Source organism: Austrofundulus limnaeus, unplaced genomic scaffold (genome assembly GCF_001266775.1).
Source record: "Austrofundulus limnaeus strain Quisiro unplaced genomic scaffold, Austrofundulus_limnaeus-1.0 Scaffold3999, whole genome shotgun sequence".
NCBI classification, from domain to species: domain Eukaryota; kingdom Metazoa; phylum Chordata; class Actinopteri; order Cyprinodontiformes; family Rivulidae; genus Austrofundulus; species Austrofundulus limnaeus.
Genome location: NW_013956401.1, coordinates 2,118 through 2,938, shown reverse-complemented (window position 1 = coordinate 2,938; position 821 = coordinate 2,118). Strand labels below are relative to the sequence as shown.

At 38.9% G+C, this 821-nt stretch overlaps 2 protein-coding genes across 2 annotated transcripts in view; both read left to right on the top strand.

Annotated features, from left to right (window-relative positions):
* LOC106512048 (uncharacterized) lies at positions 1-412 on the top strand (the record flags this gene model as incomplete). Its single annotated transcript, XM_014000748.1, is given in 1 exon segment — positions 1-412. A coding segment is annotated over 1 exon segment (398 nt), but the record flags the coding sequence as incomplete, so codon positions are not given.
* Positions 330-821, top strand: part of LOC106512047 (uncharacterized) — a gene marked incomplete in the record, with an annotated part of 2,593 nt that continues 2,101 nt past the window's right edge. The window contains 1 exon segment of the mRNA XM_014000747.1: positions 330-821. Within this exon segment, the coding sequence (XP_013856201.1) occupies positions 633-821 (189 nt within the window).

The window sequence follows — 821 nt, the reverse complement described above, 5'->3', positions numbered from 1 at the left end:
CTAAACGCAGTTCTGCGTCCAGCACATCCTCCGCTCGTAAACAAGCCCTGGCTGATCAAGCAGCTTTACTGGCGAAAGCGGAAGCTTTAAAGAAGAAACATAAATTGGAGGAACAAGAGCAAAGACATAGATTGGAAGCTGATAAAATACGTCAACAAAAGGAGCAGGTGGAAAAAGAAGCACAAATAGCTGCTGCTGCTGCACGTCTTTCTGTGTTGGGAGGCAGTAGCATTGGAGGAAAATCCAAAGTAGTGTCCGATGGGATGAACTCTTACGTCAGCAAAAGACTTAAAGATCAAAGGTGTACTGAAATTAATCCAAAATCAAAAGAATTTGTGCCTAATATTATTATATCTGACGCTATGTTAACAGCGCCCCACAATCTGCGCCAGATGTAAGACCTAAGGTGTTCAGCAATAAAAAAATCAAACGATCAAGTGCAATCCCAAAAACAGCCAGTAGATGTCACTGCTAGATCACGTTCAAAGTTGGATGGATTATCTTCTGTAAATGTCAGGCCAAATACTGTCCCTACAAGGTTTAAAACTTTACCATCACAAGTGAAGTATAATACACAAAGTCAACAATTTAACAATTCATCAGTTCCAGCTGATAATGTCATTTGTTCTATTATGCAAAAACAGAATGAAATCACATCAATGCTTGTTCAGCAACAGTTAACAGCTACTCTTCCTCAGCATGAGATTCCAGTTTTTGATGGTAATCCATTGCAGTGTATGTCTTTTTTAAGAGCTTTTGAACATTGTGTAGAAGAAAAGACAAATAATTACCAGGATTGTTTATACCTCTTAGAGCAACAC